This window comes from Pleuronectes platessa, chromosome 10 (assembly GCF_947347685.1).
Source record: "Pleuronectes platessa chromosome 10, fPlePla1.1, whole genome shotgun sequence".
Lineage (NCBI taxonomy): Eukaryota > Metazoa > Chordata > Actinopteri > Pleuronectiformes > Pleuronectidae > Pleuronectes > Pleuronectes platessa.
Genome location: NC_070635.1, coordinates 20,762,100 through 20,783,032, shown reverse-complemented (window position 1 = coordinate 20,783,032; position 20,933 = coordinate 20,762,100). Strand labels below are relative to the sequence as shown.

At 41.6% G+C, this 20,933-nt stretch overlaps 1 protein-coding gene across 1 annotated transcript; it reads left to right on the top strand.

The window, feature by feature from the left end:
* Positions 1 to 1,696: 1,696 nt before the first annotated feature.
* Positions 1,697 to 19,299, top strand: sim1a (SIM bHLH transcription factor 1a). Its single transcript, XM_053433101.1, has 11 exons — positions 1,697 to 1,871; positions 6,273 to 6,355; positions 7,766 to 7,855; positions 7,932 to 8,040; positions 8,139 to 8,224; positions 9,595 to 9,794; positions 9,900 to 10,006; positions 10,455 to 10,602; positions 15,518 to 15,686; positions 17,599 to 17,992; positions 18,581 to 19,299. The coding sequence occupies exons 1-11, from the start codon at positions 1,697 to 1,699 to the stop codon at positions 19,297 to 19,299; spliced, it is 2,280 nt and encodes a 759-aa protein (XP_053289076.1).
* The last annotated feature ends 1,634 nt before the right edge of the window (positions 19,300 to 20,933 follow it).

Here is a 20,933-nt window from a genome sequence, read left to right as displayed (position 1 = left end):
AAGCGAAGGTTAAACCTGCGTCAAGATCTCGAGCGCCTTCAGCATCGGAGAGATCTCCTCCCCGCAGACTGGATCCATCAGAGAGAGAGAGAGAGAGAGCGAGAGAGACGTGGTACCTGGTGCCCACTCTACCTTCAACATCAGCATCATCATTTTATTTAGAAAAAGTTTAGAAAACACTTCACATTTAAAATAATATAATGTAAAAGAATATTGAATTATAATGATTCATAATAGTTTGTTCCATAAGGTCAGCTTTTTTTAAATCAATGGGAAAATAAGGACAATCATCTGTAGCCTGCTGAATGACATCATGTAATGCTATGGATAACGTGATGACCATTCATGAGTTAATCCCTTAATTCCGTAAACTGGTAAAATATGTTTTGCAAAAATCGAGATCAACCCTTGAACATGTAAATTCCATCATCATTTAGTCCCATAATGAGATGAGCAGCTTCTCACTTTTTATTTGGACTGGTTTAAAACCAATCTCCTCTTTGTTTATTAGTAATTGAAGGACGTAGGTTTTTATACCAGGCTGAACAATAGGAGCACGAGTCCTCGGGTCAGATTAGAGGCCTGTGTCTCCACAGAAACATAATTAATGTCCAACACCTTTAGGGAACACAACTGTTCTTCACTTCTCCACGTTATTCATTATACGAATGAAACCTTCTTTACATCGTATGTTAAGATGTGTTGGTGGAATGAACATGTATAAAAACTCTCCACTGCCGACAAATCACATGTTTGAATCAATGTTGCAGTTTGACAATTTAAAAAATCCTATAAATTGACAGTAGGCCATATTAGTATAAGTGAATAGTGTAATATGTGAGCCGAATGAAAGATAACTACCCACAGATAGATAATCTTCAGTCAATGTGTTTTTTGTTTCTGTATAATATTTGATTTAAAGGGGAGATATTTTAAAGGAGGTCTGTGTATTATCTGGAACAGGGAGCGCACAGGTTCCGAGCGGATTTTTCGATCCTTTTTGGGCCAGAGGCGAACATCTTCACCAGCAAATCCCCGTTCGGCATGCGCTGCGTCATTAGCGAGAGTAGCCAATGGATATGCGAACAGACAATCCAGCCGTCCAATAGGAGCGGAGGTGCCCGCGGTGGGCGGGACTCCGAGCCTCCGCGGCTGAGGAGACCCAGGATCCATAAAGTCACTTCGGATGGAGGATCTGTGAGTGTCCGGGGCTTCGCACACTATTCTCGGACACTTTCGAGCCCAACACGCGCTACGTTAGTGAACTGCCGGTTGTATCTGCCCTCAGGTAAGAGCACGACCACGTACAGGCTCTTAATTAAATATAACTTTGAATACAGCCTTTCGTTGTATGTATAAAGATTCAAACAAGTGTCTGTATTAGTTCCTGGTGAGCTAGCTTCTCTGTGTGACGGTTCCTCCACAGCTCCCCTCGCCGAGGCTGCGGTGGAGCCCGGTGTGCTGACACCTCTGATGGGCTGAGCGGAGCGACGCCTCGGTCCGCACACCTCCAGGAATTAGACGCGTCCTGCTCGGGAACACCTGGAGACATGGGAGCGCGGTCACCCCGCGGACTTTAGGCCGAGCGGGAGGCAGCAGCTCCGGGTCCGTGTAGAGGAGAAGCCCGCTATGAGTCACCTGGACTGGGAGTGACAGAGGACAGGTCAGGCCCAGTCTGTGAACCCGAGGAGACGCCATGAAGGAGAAATCTAAAAATGCCGCCCGGACCCGACGGGAAAAGGAGAATAGTGAATTTTATGAACTGGCCAAACTGTTGCCGCTTCCCTCCGCCATCACCTCCCAGCTGGATAAAGCGTCCATCATCCGGCTGACCACCAGCTACCTGAAGATGAGGATAGTCTTTCCTGAAGGTAACACAGCGGAGACATATTTAAAAACATCTTATTGATATAATATTATGTGAATAGTGTTATAATTAACAGAACGTGTGTGGATTTAAAGAAGCGTATAGAGGAGAGAGTTATATTTTATTTTGCCGGTTCTCTGCTGTACGCGTGGTTCTTAAGCTTCTTTTTATTATCCTATATTATAATTGCATATGTTCATATACATATGGTTTAATGTTGCATATATTTTATGGCCTATATATTTTTAATAATTTATTTAACGGTATATGTTGCCTTTTTTTTGGTAAGAAAACCTAATAAAGGCTATGTGTACAATTGACAGGCTTATGTCAGTTAAGTGAGAATTAAAATATATAATTTGTCACTTATTACTTCGTATACTTATTATAATTATGGTTAATAAATATAAAGCCATCCCTAATATGAAGTAAATGTAGCTTACTTTTGAATAATAGATGCTATAGTAATGGGGTGTATTAATCTGACCATATTGCGTAATCGACCATTAAAATATTTTTCCCTGGAGTTTCAGTAAAATCCGTCATATGGCTGTGACAGTAAAAATACGTTTATATAAAATGAAATGAAAAATGGTCAGAGTAATAATGAGTGTCCTCGCTCCCTGCCTGCACGGAGTCAGCAGCAGAAGTCTCCTGTGTCCTGCTCCAGTGATGGGCTGTCTCTCCGGGGCCCCTGGCGGCAGATTATCCGTGATGAGCTTCCATCCTGCCTCTGCTGCAGAGCCGCACGTATTAGTATGATGTGCACATCTGCACCCTCACAGTGAGGATCATGGAGCAGGTTGCTGTGTGGAGGGAACGTGGGGCTGACAAAGAACCGTCAGGGAGAAAAAAAGGAAACATGAACACTGAATCCTCCCTGTTTGTGACATTGTGAGGGCCATGGAGAACACCAGATCATTTACATCACTGGAATCAAACACCAAACCATTACAGGGCAACATTTAAATTGTAGCGTTAACGTACATGGGATTCTGTTCGTTGTTTCGACCAGAGATCACAACATTATTCTCAGATGTGACCTTTAATTATTTCTCTAATACTACACAATCACTTCATCACATCAAATTAACAGAATAGATTACATGAGAAAAGGATCTAAATGTAATCCTGCAGGATCCATGCCAACAACCGAGTCTCTAACCGAGTAAAGGTTAGGATGTGAGCCATATGATTAGTTAAAACAATATATTTAAAAATCAGCTATAAATATTGGTTAACAAGCATTCAAGTCAATCTGCTTTAAATTTGCCTTTTGCGGATTTAGGCTACATGGATCCCGTAATATCCAGAGATTCAACCTTACATAACTTACAATGCAGAGGGATTGAAAGACACATCCTATTGAATCACAGATTTTATGTGGTAATAATTCGACATATGTAAGTGTATATGTTGAAAATCCGGGGGGCACACACAGCTCAGACTTCCCTCACTGGGAACAATTTTTGATTTAGTGATAATGCTCTTTTGCATCTTGCACCAGAATCCATTATATGCTGCAGTCAGTGATCATAGCAGACAAGTGTATTTAGCATGAATAACACTAAGAACAGTGCTGAGATCTGCTTCCGGGGACTGTCTGGCTCCGTTCTCACAAACCAGTCATCTACATACTGCATTTCTTGTATGACTGCGAGATGTCTGGATGTCCCACCGTGCTGTTTCACATTGGTGGGGACATAAGCATGCACGCAAAGCTCTCTGAATAATTTAAAGGATAACGGTGCTGGTGCAGACTGCTGGGTTTTACATGTCCTCTTCAGGCTGTGTTGTGTTTTCCCCATTAAATCTCCTCGACTGCGTAAATGGCTGCAGCACCTCTTCACTCACCTTTTAACTCCAAGCACACACACATGCTCTCCTCCATGAGCCACGTGTGAGGACTCAGTGGAGAGAGATTTAGTTGTTTGGTGTAAGTGGGGAGAAGAAAAGGTCTTTTCTGCAATGAGATGCACCAAAGGATATTTTCTTTTGTGTTCTGTGATTTTAGTGTGTATGTGAGTGAGAGGTGGGTAGGAGGTGACGGGAGGCCAGATCTTTGACCTCAGCCATGTTGTCCATCTTGGGTGAAATACATGACATCTCACACTACGAATATCTTAGTAAATTCTCTACACCAGAGCCAATAAAAGAGATAATTATATTTACTTTAGAATAATTACTAAGTGAAAGCATTGCACTGAGGATCAAGATTAGATTTGTTCCATGTTGAAAAATCATGTGTGATTTGTTTTTCAGGATTTTTGTAATGTTGAAATCCCACATGGAGCTTTTTCCCCCCATCAATGTTATAGCTATTACAATTTTGCCAAAGCCAGATATGTTGTACCTCTCCCCAAAATACTAATAATAATAACAACATTATAATAATAATAACACCAACAATAATAATTATAATACTACTACTACGAATACAACTACTAATAATGATAATTATTATTATTATTATTATTATTAGTAGTAGTAGTAGTAGTAGTAGTAGTAGTAGTAGTAGTAGTAGTATTAGTTAATTATATATAGTTGAAGGATCTTTCAGTCTGACAGACTGTTGACGAAAACAAATCATTCACCATGAACGGAACATTTATTTGAATTCCCTCAAGTTGTTTCATTAAATGTATTATTTAATTATCTGTTCATTTCGTTAAACATGAGATTTATTTGTTGGAATATTTAATGATACTATGAAAAACATTGTTATAATTAAAATGTCCTACCTGATGTTCGTGCGTCAAACTGTGTCAGATAATCGACGAGGAGAGAAAGAAAAAGTTAAATAAAAAAAGTTCTGTTCCTTTTACTTTAAACCGTTCAAGGCCTAGTGTGCTTTTCGTTTGAACAGGTCCCAGCACCATGACTTAAGCGCGCCGGGTCACGAATACACATGCAGGTTTTTTTTTAAGAGTTAAAAGCGAAAAGGTTGAAACCACCGCTCCTGATCATTTGTAATAATAATGACAATATTAAGAGTTAAAGCTGGAGCTGTCTGGTCATGTCACGAGCCCATGAATAAATCAATCAATAAATAAGCCTCTCACTTGAGGAGCTGTGATCCACTCCGTGTACTTATACTGTATCAGCAGTATTTTATTTTATTATTGCGTCATGTCAGCGTTGGAGACACATTCGGTCCTTTCGTTCGTTTCCTGCAGCGTCAGATCAGTGGGATTTTATATCTCTTTGAAAATCAGCATCAAGGTTTCATCATCTTCGTTTTGTCAGTATCATAATTATTATTTGGTCGATGTGATAACAAACTGAAGCATGCGCGAATTCCAGCAGCACCGACAGATATCTTTAATAATAATAATAATAATAATGATAATAATAATAATAATGCTAACTGAAGGGTAAAGTCAGGAGAGAGGTGTCCTGCAGTGAAATCGATCTTTAATCACATAAACGGCACATTTGTCCGTTTTCTGGTTCCTGCTTCACATCGATCGGTCGGTGATGGGATTAGGTGAAGCTGTCACTCGGCTGCATGCTTTATTCACATTCATCTTGACACTTGTATTTATCTATGACGTAAAAACGAAAGACATGGTGTTTTTCAGAATGGCTTGTGCACGTGATGGGGACGGTGTGTTTTGGATGCTGTGGTTTTAACGCAGCCATGAGGCCCGCTGCGCTGGGAGCCCGCCGCCTGTTTGCTCTGCAGAGCGGGATTTACATGTCAATGTGCTGCTTGCTGCTCTGGTGCTGCTCCTCTGCTGCTTCACACCCGCCACATGTTAGTTTTGCTACCGTTGTTAAAGGGGTTTGTGAAAATATCTTCACGCTACAACATTTGCAACGATCCGGTTCGGAAGTCCGCTCCAAGTCTATTTTTAGTGGCGGGGTATTTTCGGAGCTGCAGGCGGAGTTCACATTGAGACCTGTGATGGTCAGAGCTGTCCTCATTGTTAACCGGCGGGGCCTGTTTATTTCCATGCAGACACTGTTGTACCCACACTAGGAATAACCGTTGTTTATTTAAGCATACATTTTTATTAGTCTCTGGATATTTCTTCTTTTCCTGACGATGAGGCCCAGTTAAATGTTGTATGTACAGTCCTTAAATTAATTCGCTTATTGTCTTATGAGGATAAAGGAGTAACATTTGTGTAAATCATATAAGCTTATGGGGCAGTGTAACTATTATATGTTCTTAAATTCACTATAAGCAAACATTCACCCATAGTGATCAAATATATTCTGCACTTATGAATCTATGGTTATTAACAGCACTCATTTGGCTATTTGGGCTATATCGTACAATTCGATCGTGGTTTACATGGTTTTCAATTCAACATATTGATTCCCCTCTTTTTTCACTGTAAAATAAGAAACACTGTTTCCTGTCATCCTAATGTTTCCTGTTTGTTTGTGTTGTTGCCAGGCCTCGGGGAGTCGTGGGGCCACGTGAGTCGCAGCACTCTGCAGGGAGGAGTCACCCAGGAATTAGGCTCCCATCTCTTACAGGTACTAACTGCTCTACATCTAAGGATTTACACTGAAAAAACACACAGCAAAAAAACAACAACACATTGACAGTTACAAAGTCACATAAAGGGCTCTTAATTGGTCATGACAATAATACAAAAATCCCCACCACAAGACATTTTTTACGTCAGCCATATAGGCTGTTTGTGTGATTCAGTGGCTGCTGCCATCTGCCTCCTGTTGCCTTCATTCTTGTGAAGAGTGAAATGAGCTGAACACATTCATGGTCACGCACGGAGCCTCAGTCTGTCCTGCAGCCGCTCTCACATCAGCAACCACACAATGGAGCAGGGCTGCAGTGCTACAGGCCAAACACAGCCAGGGCTACAGGCTGAAGCCAGGAACAAGCAGAGGGTGGCCAGTGCCAGTCATGTTACCCGATCAGGACTACAGGACTGTCAGAGTCACAGGGCTGTCTATTGGTCTACAGAATATCCAAACAAGGCAACAAGATGGCCAATGTCAGTCTACTGTGATGTTTACTGCTCAGTGGGACAAGTGGCTACCTGCTAGCCAGAGCTGCTAGCCATGGAAATAAGCTGTTTGATAAATGGGTGCTTTAGAGGTAAATATTATTATTATCAGTTATAGTTCAATACATAATATGAAAGTAGAATGGCACCACATTTAAATTCACTAGATCCAGATTTGTATTTTAAGGTCTGCATCAACTCACACACACTTATAAAAATCAGTCGTCTGAACATGTCAGATTTGTTCTTTTATCAAAAGCCATTAAATATTCTTTGAATAAATCCATGAAAGTTGAAAAATGCCATATCTCATAATGTTAGTTTAATGAGTTCTTCCCCAGTCCATACCACATCCTTACACCAAGTGTTGTGGTAATCTTTCCAATAGTTTTAACATAATCCTGCTAACTAACAGACAAACCTCTGTGACTGAGGTTATAATATAATATAATAAAATAGAATATAATAGAAAAGTCTACTTTTCATAAAAACAATTTGACCCAAATGAACAGTATGTGTTTGGGTGTGGATTGTTTTATATTGTTTTATTGATAGAAATGGGCTGGATAAAATATGAATAACAACTCTCAGTGTAACAGCAGCAAAGACTACAGCTACTGAAATTACTGTAAAATTGGACATTCAAAACAATTTCAACAAACGTAAACAGGTAGGATTTATTCTACAGATTCATGGTTATTTTTGTCATTTCCTGCCTTTTATCAATATTATTTTGTGATGATATCACTGTGATCAGCCATCTGCTGTAACAGTAGCCCTGCACAGTTTATAATAATAATAATACACTACATGGTATTCACTTTGTCTGGGGAAAGGAATCCAAGACAAGAACACACTTTTGTTGTATATTTGTCGGTAAATAACATTGGAATGATATTGTTATTGTTTGTTTCAGACATTAGACGGCTTCATTTTCGTGGTCGCTCCAGACGGGAAAATAATGTACATATCAGAAACGGCATCAGTCCACTTGGGCCTGTCGCAGGTTGGTTTAACTTAACTTCCTCTGGTGTGTTGGGCCTCGTATGTCCCAGCTCTGACGCAAGTGTTCATTTCAACAGGTAGAGTTGACAGGAAACAGCATTTACGAATACATCCATCCAGCAGACCATGATGAAATGACAGCCGTCCTCACAGCCCACCAGCCTTACCATTCACACTTTGTCCAAGGTAATCAACCACATAAGCATTGTGCTGTAGGTACGATATGGACTCATCATGCAGCATGAATAACATTTCCCTTTGCTTGTTTTATTATTTCTCTGCAGAATATGAGATGGAGCGCTCGTTCTTTCTGAGAATGAAATGTGTCCTTGCTAAAAGGAATGCTGGTCTCACCTGTGGAGGCTACAAGGTAATAGAGATGTGCTGTTAATGTTTGTGCATTTAGTTCATTAGCATAGATAATGACATGCTGGTTAATGTTATCTGAAATCATTAAATACATTTAAAAAAATTATTATATATAAAATACAAATATACAAAAGAAACCTTAAATTAAATTAGTTGTAAATTCATTTTTTATTTATCTAAATTTTTTGGTTATCAGTCCAAATAGTTTTCTGGTCACTCTCCGTGATGTTTGCGTATATTTTAGGATCACAACAATAAAAGCAACCAGAGTTGTGATCACATGGACATATTACTTTTCTCTTTGCTGTATCAATGCTAATTACAATGTTGATGGTCGTAGAATTATCAAACTCCATAGATTTTATGTTCAGTGTCTTTGTTTGGAATTTGTTTAATATCCTGGCAATATTCTTATGAGATTATTTGTTGTCTTGTGTGCAAAGCTGAAATTTTGTCATGAGGGGGAGTTAAAAAAAATGTTGCCCAAAATATTGAGGGATCGTTCTCTAGGAAAAATGATTGTTTTTTTTCCTTTGAAAGAAGTTGAGCTCCAGGTCTCATTAAGCCACAAGCGTGAAAAGTCATGTTACCAGATTATTCAGGGTTTATCCTCTGAAGACCATGAGTATCATGGCAAACTTTATGTCAGTCTGGTCAGTGTGTGGCTTTGGCTCAGAGTATCTGATCGATAAGGTTGTCAAGGACTATGGACTCTAGAGGACATTAAGTTGATTGTTGACCATGGAAAGAATAGTTGGCGAACAATTTCAGCAGCAGAAGAAGTTTGCTCAATTGTCTGAACTGCAGACGTTCAAACTTTCCATTTATTTGAGCTTTTGCCGGAACTCTGGTTCACTTTGGCTTGTAAATTGATCCGATTGTTTTGTCAGCTGTAGCAGATACATTGTGTGAGGCCAGGTTCCATTTTCCGAAAAAGAAACATTACCAACACATGTGTCTTGTTCCTAATTAATCATTTTTTAAGTGGACATGACAACATTTTGACACATTGACGCAAACATATTTTACAACAGGGAATCACAACAAGAGACAGGTTATTATTAGCCGGGTCTAATGCCTGTTAATAAAACATGTATTATATGTATATATAAGGGTGGTTTAGCCAGGTGGTAAGAAAGAACAGTTCTCTGCAGAGGCAACTGTTTTATTTCTCTAACTGTCTTTTTGTTCAGCAGATGTTTGGACCTGGGTTTTTTCCTGAGCCCTCTGCCTTTATATCCCTGCTCCCCTCAAAATTGTTGAGACATTTTTTCACAAAGCAGAAAGATTGTTAGCTGAAAACCCTCTTGACTGTGTATGAATTGATATTTATACTTGATGTATCTTCCTACCCGATGTATCTCTGCCCAGGTGATCCACTGTAGTGGCTACCTGAAGATCCGTCAGTACAGCCTGGACATGTCTCCGTTTGACGGCTGCTATCAGAACGTTGGGCTGGTGGCGGTCGGTCACTCGTTGCCACCAAGCGCCGTCACTGAGATCAAACTGCACAGCAACATGTTCATGTTTAGAGCGAGCCTGGACATGAAGCTCATCTTCCTCGACTCAAGGTACGTCCTGAACCACAATGTTCTGTATTCACTTAAGGATACATCTTTTCTGTGGGGTTGTATGTGAGTGTTTGTGACCCCTGAGAATGTGTGTGTGCTGCTCAGGGTTGCAGAGCTGACAGGCTACGAGCCTCAGGATCTAATAGAGAAGACGCTCTATCATCACGTCCACAGCTGTGACTCCTTCCACCTGCGCTGTGCTCATCACTTGTGTGAGTAAGGTTTGTTTTACCTTCCTACAAATTCTCACTCCCTCTCCACACACACACGTACGCACACACACACACACACACACACACACACACACACACACATACACACACACACACACAAACATAGAGACAGTACAACAGGCTATTTTGTGTTATGATATGTACATTATGGGATTCCATAAAAGTGGTTACTTGGTTTGTTTGTTGGTAAATTTAAGTGTTTATAAACATGAAACAGCTCATGTCTAATATAATGTATTTCCATTAAGACAGTATTTACAGTAGGATAATATAAAGCAAATCATTGCAATCTTTCAATATTATATTTATCCAATTTAAATCACCTTTTTAATGTAATTTGCTATTGTTTGCTTTCATTGATATAGTTCGATTTGTCCTCAAAGTAATCATTTGTTGTTATTTCTTTCCCCTCTGTTGGTCTCTGTAGTGCTGGTGAAAGGTCAGGTTACCACTAAGTATTACCGCTTCTTGGCCAAGCAAGGTGGCTGGGTGTGGGTTCAGAGTTATGCAACCATCGTGCACAACAGCCGCTCGTCCCGACCTCACTGCATCGTCAGTGTCAACTATGTTCTCACGTGAGTATCTCTATCTTTTCATAGATTTAATTCTGTGAAACCAGTCTCCTGATGAATCTGTTCCAAAACCATAACATGAGCTGCTTTCAGACATACACTAAAGTCCGGGGTAATCTCCAGACCTTCTCTGGAGGGGCTGTATGTGAGAACGCAAATACTCCAGAGAAAGTCAGACTGAGAACCGCAACTGCTGATGATGTTTCAAACACACAACAAAAGCAAAAACGAAAAAAGAAACAAATAATTCAGAATGAAAAATCTGTGCCATACATGTAGAGGTTTAAATAGGTTACATCCTGCTCTGCCTGCTGCACCACCCCCTCACCTGAACGCTCCGGACTCCATAGTGCGGACATTCTCCTGAGTTCTGAAAAAACGGCTCTGAATAGTTACACTGTACTGTGTCCACACTCTGCAGTTTATGACACTGTCATGACTCCTCGTGTCTTTGACTAGCTGCTGCTAAGATGCTCTGACTGTCTTCCAGTGAATTTAAGGGTCCAAAGATCCCTGTGCACTGGTCTGACCTCTGGGCTGATGAAGAATTGTCTGTGGTTATAAGAAGTCAAATCAAAGGAGTTGATTGCTCAGTGTGTGAACCTTGTACTGTGCTAGTTGGCAGCTCTCTGCAGATATCACACCGAGTCAGGAAGCACAAATAGGAGGAGATGATGAGTGGCTTTTTGGTTATATCATTGTTCAACCTGAGTAGATTTCTGTTCTCTACTTAGCATCTGGTGCTGACAGTCCTTGGCTATATGGGATAACCTGTGTGTTTTGAATGTAGGATTGAAAGTGGTGCACATCTTTTGATATTAATGCTCATCTTGCATACAGAGTCCTAAAAAGTATGCTGTTTTAGTATCAAGATATATTTCCCCTCACTTTACAAATTCTTTGACTTGTTTATAAAAATGTGTCTAAAAATAATTCTTACATGAGCAACAGTTCATTGTTTAAAGGAACCAAACTAAGCTGAATACAATTTTGTCAATCTGGTGATAGGATCAAAATTTAAAAGCTCACTACACACAGCCCGAATCCCATTTGTATATTCATTGTTGATACAGAGTAGCAAAACTGAACGTGTATTTAAATGTCAATAGTTTAGATTACAGCTTTATAGCAGGTCTGTTGAGCAGATTTGTATTTGTGTCTGTACATTGGGACTGGAGTGTGATATGACTGAAGAGTTTGCGGAGAGGAGCGATTCAGATCTCGGTTGTGTCATTCTGTGCTTTGATAAGTTAATGAGTATTGACACAAACAGTCCCCGTGAAGCAATTAACTGGAGGTTAATTGGAAATATGACATGTATTTGTGGAAGGCAGGTCGGCAAAAACTTTGTCAATCCAGCTTTAGTCTTCATTGTTGTAGACTGAGTTAGAAACAAAGGAAATGATATTATAATTATGATTCTTTTAGGGAAACCACAGGTCTCCTCACTTTTCTACCTTTGATGCGATGAGACATTCCTCTTCTATCCCTCTGTTGTGTGCCAGCTTTGTTACTAAGTTTGCTCCGCGCGCTCATGTGTTGGTTGTTACCTGTGGCGGCCTCTCTGTGCTGGCGTCAGTCATCTGGTAGAGTTTATCTAAGACTGGCAGCTCTGCTTGCAGAGTATATAAACAGAAACTGAGGCTACACTCAGCGGCTTCATCCTTCATCCTGCATCAACTGTCCAACAGCTCCGGACTGCTCCGTAGTACAAACGGCTATTTTACACCCTCTTACAATAAAATCAAACTGTAATCATGGCAGCGCCTCTACATGCAGGAGCCACACTCATATTAGTAAGCGAGGGCCAACATTTACTTGGCTATTATGCCGTTATTTTATTGCCGCTGATGTGTGTAGTTCACAGATGTACAAGTGAGTGTGTGAAGGAATAAAGCCTATAAAACCCTCCACTGAGCAGCGCGGCTGGCTGCATTTAAAGGCAGAGAACAGCTTGACACACATTTCCTCTACCTCCTACATCAAATCCATAACGACTCTGTGTTTATGGCCTTTTAATTGATAGGCTGTAAACTTGATGAGTGTTTATGGGCTCCGGCTTTCTGTCAGGGGAATGAAGCCCTACTTTCCTCCAATCTCCTAATTTGAGATGCAGTATGGACTGAGATGGTGAAAATGAGGGAGCATGTTCCTTTTTTTTGCATGATACATGAGACAAAATACAGTTGGAGGGAAAGTGTTTTGTGGGGTTGTTATCAGGAGCAGAGGAGGTTTTCCCGGCAGCCATAGTGTGGATAACAAATGTGATAAGGGCACTTCACCTGCATGTGAACCCCCACTGTGTGTTCAGCTCTGATAACCTCAGCACCTCCTGCCCCGGGTCTGTGGACCTGCCACTGCTACCACAACCTGGCAGTGATTTAGCATCTCGAGGGGTAAAGGCATGTCTGCAGCTGAGGCACGTATCCACGTTTTATTTGACTCTCTCAACAGTTACACTGTGTGTTTAATCAGTGCTGCTGTGTTCTATTCTCTGCTGTCTCTCACACACACACACACACACACACACACACACACACACACACACACACACACACACACACACACACACACACACACACACACACACACACACACACACGACATCCAACTCTGTTCAAGTGAACACTGTAAAACACTTTTATTAATAAATCAATATTTTGACACATTTAGTGAGCTGAACAATGTTGACTTTATATCTAAACCTGAGAGTTGTGATGCCCTGAGGTTAAGACAAAGGAAATCTGAAGAGTTGTGAGTATAACTAATACGATAACAAGGACATGAAGTTCACAGTTTTGGTTAAAATCTATATAACTGAATAATTTTAAGTTTACAAAGATAAGATGTCAGGAGTCTTACGTAACAAATAATGCAGATGGCCATGAACAAAATACACTAAGGTGAAAATATTATATTATTAGTTAATTCCTCAGTCAGTTTATTTGCCTACATGGAGACAGAGTAGTTCAGTGTTTTTTTGTGCATTAACCTGCCTCACTAGAGTGCACCTGCTGGATCAGATAAAGCCAAACAAGCTAGAGCTTCCGTCCCCCTTTGTAAACAATGTATTTTTATATTTCCTTTACTCTAAAGTCAAAGCACTTAAGACTGCTCTGTCTTAAGTGGTCACCAGGTGTCTGAGATCAATGAATGTATTGACCCGAGCGCATGTATAATCTACCAGCAGTCTCTCCAGGGCAGAGCCAAATAAATATAGAAATAAGTCCAAATACATAACTTTCTGTTTTCAATCTGTCCAATTACGATTGTTGCTCAAGGTTCACAATATGTATCTTCATACATAAAGGAAGGAATGTACTGTTAAAACGAAAAACTCTCTTAAATATTCTCATAAAAAGCTGCTATTATATACTATATATGAAGTGTGTGTGTGTATATATAATTTACTCTTCCTTAATTATTTTTAAATAATTATTGTTAGAATGACAATAATTCCACATTTTATGTTTTATTTTATCATTTCAGTCCTGTTTGCTTTTTTTTTTTTACCTCCTATGAGTGAATGGTGATTAAATGTAACCCATTGAAAACCTCATTAGTTAGAAGGAGAGGATCTGTTTTGCACAGAGACCTCACTTGAACTGAAGGTGTACAGAATTGAGTTTGTTATTGTACTGATCTTAGTGTGTTATAAATAAAGTTGGTTTTAATCGGTAAGGGCAGTCGGATTCTCTCAGCGCTGTGGTTGTGCTTATGAATCCTCTGTCATATTTTTCCTGGACCTCTCTGTGTTTTCCATCGAGGTCTGAGTGGTTTTGAGAGAGAGTTTTCTGACTTTGTAAGATCTGCAGCTCAGTGCTCGTTGTCATGGATTCTCTGAGTGTGTGGAAGTCTGCTAGATGGATAAACAGCGTTGTCATGGTGGTAAAGAGTCTCAGATGCTTCAAATCTCCTGCAGGTTCAGTTGAGATCCGATGACTTTAAATGATATAGCATGTCGTATAATTTTCATTCTCATTCAGTGAACCCTTTGACCTGTATATTAGACAGTGCATTTGTTTTTAGCTCATGCATATAGAAATGTGTGTAATATGCATTTTAAAAACCAGTGTTCCAACTGGGAAAAATTATCAGCATTATTCCAATGACATATGGTTAAACAAAGGCCAAAGTTGATCTGGTCTGACAGTATCACAGTTAGACAGCGGGACTTAAATGTGATGTTTAGCACTTTCTCCAAACGTAGCTGACACAAATCCTATGAAATGTGTCTGCTCTTTGTGTGACTTTGTGTTCTTGTTTGCGTTGAGACAGACTGAGACAGGAGGGAGATGTGTTTTGAAAACGGATCACTATTTGTCTCAAGTAAACCCTGTCCAGCTCCACTGTTGTCTCAAACTCGATTCATCATCCATTGTGAGATCTGTAGAACACTTTAGCGAGAAATCAATTCCAATTTCCCAGTAGTGAGACGTCCAAGCGTCTCCTATGGGTCTGATTTAGCCGGACATAGCCTTTAATCTCTCAGTGTATTTGATTGGACAGCTACCTCTCTGTAGAGTGTTTGTCGAGGGCCTTGCTGCAATCCTTCTGGTAAAACAAGCCTCCCAACAGCCGTCCCAGCCGCCTTAGCACCCCCCCACCGACCAGCAATCACACTCACACACAAACACACAGGAACACAAACACACATCTCTTCACACGGTGGCCTTCTCAGCACCATGATGAGCCTCTAATTCCTAAACAGATGTTAATGTTTTCTTGTACCCGTGAGGAAAACCCAACACATAGGTACACGTGAGCTGTTTGTGTTCTTTAATAAACAGCACATCTGGCTTAGGATGATCTGTCCCTGTGTAATTGTGGACTGTATTAAATCAGTTTCATGCAAATGTAGAATGTCAATCATATTGCTGTGAATTCACCACATGCAATTATATGCGTGTGTTTTTAGGGAGACTGAGTATAAAGGCCTCCAGCTGTCTGTGGACCAGGCTGCATCCAAGGCGTCCTTCCCCTACAGCAGCAGCAGCGCGGCCAGCAGCCTGGCGGACAGCTGCAGGACTCCCAAGAGCAAAGTGGCCCGGCACAAGACCAAAGCCAGACTGTCCCCATACAAACAGGTGAGGATTCACCACAATGACATGTACAAAACACAGTCTCAGTTGAGCTTCATCACAACTCATGGAATCGGCTGAAGTGGTTTGGGCGTCTGATCAGCATGTTTCCTCGAGGGTTAATTTGTCCCATATGTCTTGAAAACACTTCAGGATCAAGTAACTGAGGGAGGGGATGATGATTGGAGCAAAAACATTGACAGATGTACTTTATATGGAGGTGAAAGTGAGCACACCCATAATGTTGGTAATATTCCCTCATTGCACACCACTACAGCCAGTGTGGTGAGCCAAATGTAAAGCCAGGAAGATGGTGTGCAAACTGTGATGGATATTTACAACCAACAGTTTTGGTAATAATTCTGTTACCAGGCTGCCTGACTGTCTGACTGCTCATGTCTTTGTAAAAAAAGGATGCTATATTCCCACATTTTAGCAATGTCCTTATTGAACACCAATACACACTTCTTATTCTCCTATCTCCCTCTCTCTATTATACAGTATAGTATTATGAAGACCATAATGAAAGGTTTGATAGGGACATTGTAATCAACAAGGCGCAGGTTAGTGTGTTGTGATGTTTAGAGCATTAAGAAATTATAAATTATTCAATAAAGAGGTTAAATGAAGTAGGTAACGAAAGTGAAATAATAAAAAAAATTATACCTGCAGTCTACTTCCGTAATTTTTTTTAAATTCAGCTGAATTCATTCAGAGATGTTCATGGGTGTCGCGGGGGTTGATCTTATGTCATGGCAATATTCATATCATCACACTGTTGTGTTGCTATAATGCTTTAAATTGAGCCAAATTAAAGAGCTTTTATTTTGAAAAAGTGTGAACTTGGGCCTGAAGATTGTCTTGTTTGCTGAACAGACCTCAGAAAGAGATGAATTGCAATATATGAAAAATTAACATCTGCTAAGTAAATCATTCAAACTTATATATAAATCATATACAGTTTTTAACTTAACTCTGACAAGGAATACTTCTGAAGTAGCTCTGGAGCTTTAACACAGGACCAAAACAAACTGCCCACTCCAAAGGGCAGGATTATAACAAGCGATGAACTAGTGAATATTCAAATACAACAACCACAAAAATGGTAATTTAATATAATTGGAAACTTCTTAAACAATATGCTCCCACAGTAAATACAGCAGAATATAATTTTAAAGAACTGGATAGTTTGTTCCAAGATTCCAATTTAAGATTCTCACTGAAAGTCTTTCCTTATGCTCTTGGATTTTGAACCCACAGCTGATTGATGTTACCTCCCACACACAGAACATAAATAATTTACTGATTAGTGTCTTTGTGCCCTTTCATTTCCTCTTGACCTCTCAAATACATATTGAAGTATTATATTTCGTAGCTGACATTCTCAAATGGTGAGCTCATCTGGACAAGATGTCTTGATTCGTGGTCGGCAGTGAACAAGTGTAAAAACTCACAAAGTTGCAAAGAGGAGCACTTTGCAGCTCAGAGAGTTCAACACTTTGTTGTTGTTCAACTGTTTCTGTTTTTCTTCTGCAATGAACAATATCGGGATAATGTGTTTCTGGATCCATGTGTGTCATGTGACCTACGGTTTGACCTACAATATGCAAATTTATCACAGCCTGGCACCGTCTCCCAGGATCAAATCATGTGATTTGTGGGATGACAAGCTCTAGTAGAAGCAATGGTTAACACCAAGCACCATAATCATGTATCCAAGTTTGACCAAGGCACGCGCATTGTTATGACAAATTCTGACAAACAATTGAAGAGATATTTTGTAATGAGCTTGTATTTGAGCACTTGGTGGTGTCATTGTTCTCCACAGCTACACCTATGACGCCCATGTCAAACATGCAGCAATACAGTGAGCTCTTCAACTGCTGATGAGTTTTCTTCCCCTATCGTCTCACTGCAGTATCCCAGTTTCCAGACGGAGCGCTCAGAGTCTGACCAGGACAGTCTGTGGGGCAGCAGCCCCCTCACCGACTCAGCCTCCCCTCAGCTGCTGGAGCAGAGTGAAGGTCTGGACGCCTCCTGTGTATACAGGCAGTTCGCCGATCCTCGCACGCTTTGCTACAGCCCGTCCGAAGAGCAGCGCCACGCACACCTCAACACACATGGTCAAGGCCAGCGGTGTGAGCGGGGCCGATGTGAGGCGGGGCGATACTTTCTTGGAGCTCCTCCGCCCAGCAGCAATGTGCTGTGGGGCACCAGCCGGTCCATTCTACCGCTGAGCAAGAGCTCCCTGGAGAACCACGATGGATATGACAGCAGCATGCCACACATCACAGCCATCCACAGCTACAATGGTCAGGACCCAGTCTGCATTTACACTAATGTGTTTTCTATTTCAAACTCTGATCTCAACCAATATCTGTCCAGATGAACATTTTAGCTCTGTATTAGAAATAATCTCCGTCCATACTAACAAACCTGAAAACTCCATATCACAAGACCATCAAATAGACTGGGCATGAGTTGTAACGGATAAAAACCAATCAGGAAGCAAATGTGGGGGATGAAATCATTGTTCCTAAAAGCCCCAGAGTTTTCAAGCTAAAATGAAGAAAGTATCTATGCTAAAAGTCTACTGACAGCCAGTTTTCTGTGCTGATGTTATTTTACCTTCGTCAGATTGATAGACCTTGATACTTTGGGGATGTTGAGTGGTCATGGTGTCTCAATCCATGACAGTCAATACAGGTGACACTCACTTATTGCATGATATGGTGCTGTTGTGTGATGTATCAAACATAAAGCTTGTTTTCATTTGTTCAAACCAAAGAACGCTGCAGGATTAGGAGGAACATGTGGAAGCCAAGAGCAGCCATGGCTTCCAATGATGATAATAATTCATGTTGCCATGCTCTGACTGCTTTTACTGTGTCCTCCTGCAGGCCAGGGCCACTGGGAGGAGGACAGTGTGGTCAGCTCTCCAGACGCAGGCTCAGCCAGTGACTCAGGGGATCGCTACCGAGCTGACCACTACCACTGCAGCCCACAGGAGCCCAGCAAGATCGAGACGCTGATCCGAGCCACGCAGCAGATGATCAAGGACGAAGAAAGTCGACTTCAGCAACGCAAGGGTCCTCCAGATTCCCCCCTGGGACCAGCCAATGGACTGCCCAAGGGCACGGGTCCGTGCTTCACACCCGAGTACCCTCAAGGGCCCCTGCCACTACAGTCAGTGGTGTGTCGAGGGTTGAGTCAGGCGATCAGCCCTGCAAATAGCCCCGCCCCTCTGTCCAGACTCAGCAGTCCAGGATCGGAGCGCCTCCACAAGCCCAAAGACTACCTCCAGACAGACCTGCCCCCCCTTTCTTTGCCATTACATCACCCGCTGAGTCGCCCGGGCCCCTGCTCAGCTTCTCCCACCCTGGCCCCGGCCCTCTACCCCTCCCACGCCCACCCGCGGCCCTATTTGGACAAGCATACAGCCTACTCGCTGACAGGATATGCTCTGGAGCACCTCTATGACCCGGAGAGCCTCAGGGGCTATTGCACCTCCGCCAGCACTGGCCCCACCCATTACGATATGACCCCGCACCTCCGCATACCGGCAGAGCAGACTCCAGGACACAAAGGCACCTCTGTCATTATCACCAACAGCAGCTAACGCTCATCTGACACCCACAATGGGACTGCAGTCACATAGCCTGAGCTGGTGCGCTTCATCAGGGCTTTTTCATTCTGGATCCTGTTTGCTTGTTTTTCCATCAAATTGATCAACTGTGATCTTTGTTGTAGCTTCATCCTGGAGCCAAATTTCCACAGAAAATTTGCAGAAAGTCTGCAAAAGAAAATCAGTGCATTTTTTCTCTAAATGGGAAAATATGTGAATATTCTCAAGAGGGAACAGCAATCATGTAATCACAGCTGTGCCTGTGATTCAGCGAGATAATACGGATTCAGTGCAGAACTGAATTTATGTTGCTTTATTTGTTTATTCAGTCCGAGTCAGACACAAAATTCTATAATCAGTCCTGAATAGACTAAGTTATAGATGTATATCCCAAAAAGGGCGAGACCCAACCTGAACCAGAACCAGTTTTGATCTGAATAAATTAGGCACAGCCCAAAGTGTGTGTGACATAAACAGACCTAAAACAGGTCTATTTCCCTGAGCCACATGGGTATTTACACAGAGACCTTAGATCCACTGTAGTTCTGCAGTAACCCGGTCTCACAGTTAGACTGAGTATAATCTGTGCCCAAACACAGATGGCCACCTGGTCACAGGTACCATGAGATCCATGAGAACCACGAGATCCAAGAGAACCATGAGAACCTCTGCTGTGTCTGCTGCCAGATGATACACATGTTGCTTTCAGACACTTACTGAAATGACTGACACTGTTGTTTGTGTGAGGACAGTCTGTAAACATGTGGATGATGAGCTATTCAATGATGTGATATCCGTGATGTGACAGCAGCACATTCTCCACGGCTGCTGTCACAACACGTCTCCAGTACAGTACGATTTCTCTGTTTGTGTCTCATTATAGGTCGATGAGTGTTAATGGGTGTATTTCGGTACGAGGGGAATATAAAACAACGTTGATCAGTATGATGGAAAACAGGACTGAGTAGAAAATGTTGCTTCAACACGTGTCCCTGTGTGTCCAACTGTTCCCTCACTTTCACTCGGACTGAGCTCTGTAACTTTTTGCACTATGAGGGAGGGAGTTCCCGTGAAGAGGCCTCCTTCTTCTTCAATGCATCTGGACGAGGAGAAAAGACTGACGCTTGGTCGTGGTGCACTTTGTAGTGATGCAGATGAAACAGCAGGAGAAGTGAAAAGTCATTTCAAAGTTCACAGATTAATATGCAAAAAGCCATTCTCCAGATGTTTCTTTTCTCTAACTTTTGTAAACTTTCAGGAAAGTCAATATAGTAAAGAAAAGAGGAATACACTCATCATAGATACGATTGTACAGTGAGAGCAGTGGTCACTACATAGTCAGATGGCTGACGCAGGCTGTCTGCTGCTTCACTACATGTCATCATGGTGGAGTCCAGTCATGACAACACTAAAACGAGCTGTTTCTACAGTACCACAAACTAAAGTGTCGCTGAAGAGCTCGGGGGGGGGTTCCATCCCGGTGTGTGTCCTCATCGCTTCTCAGTGAATGGAGGGAGACTGACACTTGTCACCATATGCAACTTGACCCGTTGGAAAGCTTGGTAAGGCAGCTTAAACGCATCCACACATCCCTGAGGCAACTGTTAATTATTGTTACGTGGGCATGT